Source organism: Phialemonium atrogriseum (assembly GCF_030411735.1).
Source record: "Phialemonium atrogriseum strain 8032-3 unplaced genomic scaffold QBC33scaffold_46, whole genome shotgun sequence".
In the NCBI taxonomy this organism is placed as follows: Eukaryota; Fungi; Ascomycota; class Sordariomycetes; order Cephalothecales; family Cephalothecaceae; genus Phialemonium; species Phialemonium atrogriseum.
Genome location: NW_026848183.1, coordinates 110,419 through 112,650, shown reverse-complemented (window position 1 = coordinate 112,650; position 2,232 = coordinate 110,419). Strand labels below are relative to the sequence as shown.

The 2,232-nt window shown below is 57.4% G+C and overlaps 1 protein-coding gene across 1 annotated transcript; it reads right to left on the bottom strand.

The window, feature by feature from the left end:
• Nucleotides 1-808: 808 nt before the first annotated feature.
• QBC33DRAFT_519825 (uncharacterized protein) lies at nucleotides 809-2,002 on the bottom strand (the record flags this gene model as incomplete). The annotated part of the gene is made up of 1 exon (XM_060426314.1): nucleotides 809-2,002. One exon carries the CDS (start codon nucleotides 2,000-2,002, stop codon nucleotides 809-811), a length of 1,194 nt encoding a protein of 397 aa, XP_060278367.1.
• Nucleotides 2,003-2,232: the final 230 nt, after the last annotated feature.

The window sequence follows — 2,232 nt, the reverse complement described above, 5'->3', positions numbered from 1 at the left end:
CAATCCGCAGCCACTGGCATATTGCGATTTAGAGGTCTGTCCATATCGTGATTGGGACCCACTTTTGTTACGGCGGACCGGCAGAATGGATCGGCCTTTACAGCCTCATTTCCCGGACTAACCCGGAGCTCAGGGTCAGGAGTTCAACCTCCGGACCCGTTGAACTCCAGACCCTCTTGATGAAACTAGACCACGAAAAACCAGCAGGTTCGGATGGATGCGCGGGAGGTCTTGGGGATTACAGATCCGTGCTGAAAGTTTTTAGTCGACTTCCGATATTTAATTGGACAATGGAAAGATAGCCAAGACTCTCCTCCTCAAGATCATCAGGCTGCCCTGTCCTGCCAACGAGTCCGGAGAACAGCCTGTCCATCTGCAGGGTGACTGGGTGAAAGCGGTGACTCTTACCCCCAACTTTAGACAATCCTGTTGTTGGTGTTGGGAATAGGAGAGTCGGACTAGGACCCGAAGTATAGAGTTGGAAGCGACGGGAGGAGCCGAATAGCCCTAGTGTAAGACCGCGCCGGTACAATTTAATTACGCTCATGCGCAGAAAGAAGATATTATGGCGACCTAGAACAACCTGGTGTTGATTCGGATCTGTCGACGGCTTTTAAATTTAACGAACATGATAATTACTATTGGATTGCGGTGGTCGCCTTTAACATTGGATGTGGATTGCAAGTGAACCACCTCTGTCCCCCCCAAAAGGGTTAAGAAAATGGCCTAGGTGGACCAACCTGCCTAAGCACAGAACGACTCGCCTATCGGCACCGGCAGCGGAAGAAGGCGTGCCAACCAGGTGCACTCAATGCTCCTCCATATCCAGGTCTGCAAACAACGTCACCCAAATATCACCACACATTGCCTCAACAACACTCCATCTCGCCTCCCTCGCTGTGCGCACCTCCTCCGACACCCTCTCCTTAACCAAGGGCTGCGACAACCTCGCGTAGAACCACCGCAGCCCCGTCTTCTCAGCAGCCGCATTCATAGCAGGCAAGAAGTCCCCAACATACAGATTCCGCGCATCCTCGTCGCGCAGCATAGCAGCCGACGAAGTCAGGGCAGCCAACCAAGCGCTCCTCCTAGCCTTCTCGTTAGCAGCCGAGTGGCGGTGGTGCGCCGGGGGTCCGTCGATGGTGCGGATCCCAACCGCAACGTCGAGCCCGTTGCTGCGCAGCTGCTGCACCGAAAGCCCCACGGACCCCACGGCGCCGAACACGCCCTGCGCGTCGTTGCCGTCCCAGTACGGCGTCGCGGCCTCGATCCACGCCGCAGTGATCCCGGCGTTGACGTCGTGGATGTGGGCGGCGCGCGCGGAGGAGGACCACGTGGTGGGCGGCCGGAAGAGCGGCGATGTCGGATCGAGGCCGAGGATCTCGAAGGGGTCGGGGGCGAGGGTGGGCGTGTTGGGGGTGGTTAGGCGAAGGGTGTAAAGCGTTGTGCAGACCTGTCGCTTGTTCGGTGGGTAGGAGCGGACTTGGTCGAGGGAGGGGGTGCCTGGGGGTGAGCCGGGCGTTTTGCCGGTGAGGTCGTGCTTGTTGTTGGGGCTGTTGCTGCTGCCAGTGAGGGAGGTCAAAGCAAGGATCGCCAGGATGGCGACGATGATGATGGTGGTGATAATGGTAGTGGAGGGGAGGCCGAATTTCGGGGGCCTGGCTGTTCCTCCCGCGTGCGTCGTGTTGTCTCCCCAGACCCCTTCAGCGGGAGTGGCACCACCGACAACACTCTCTTCATCGGTAGAGGAGTCGCTGGCTCGTCGATGCAGATTTCCTGCCCGCCAGTGGGTGTCACTGTACCCTCCAGGACCAGCGCGTCGGGCATCCCCACAACGACGCGCATTATAAGCGGCGAAGATGTCGGCAGGCCTGCCAGGCGGCAGTGTCGAGGATCTTTGGGCAGTGGCCCTCGAGGAATACGAGGTGTCCCAGCCTGAGTCCGGTTCGTCGTGACGTCTGCGTCGGTTTCTTCGGCGTTGTATGTCTTCGTAACTCGACATTGTCTTTCTATGGAGACGGCATGTCAGCGAGATGCAAACGGAGATGTGGGGCAAAACAACGCGTGATGGGAGGGAACGAGTCGAGAGAAGATTCCAGCTTACCAACCAATAAACCTTTGCTTTCTTAGCAAGTTCTTCGTTGTGTGTCTCACATCTGCGTGTTATCGAGTTCATGCAGAGTCTCCAATGGAGGGTGGAGTGGAAGGAAACGGCTGAGAGAGATGGGATTT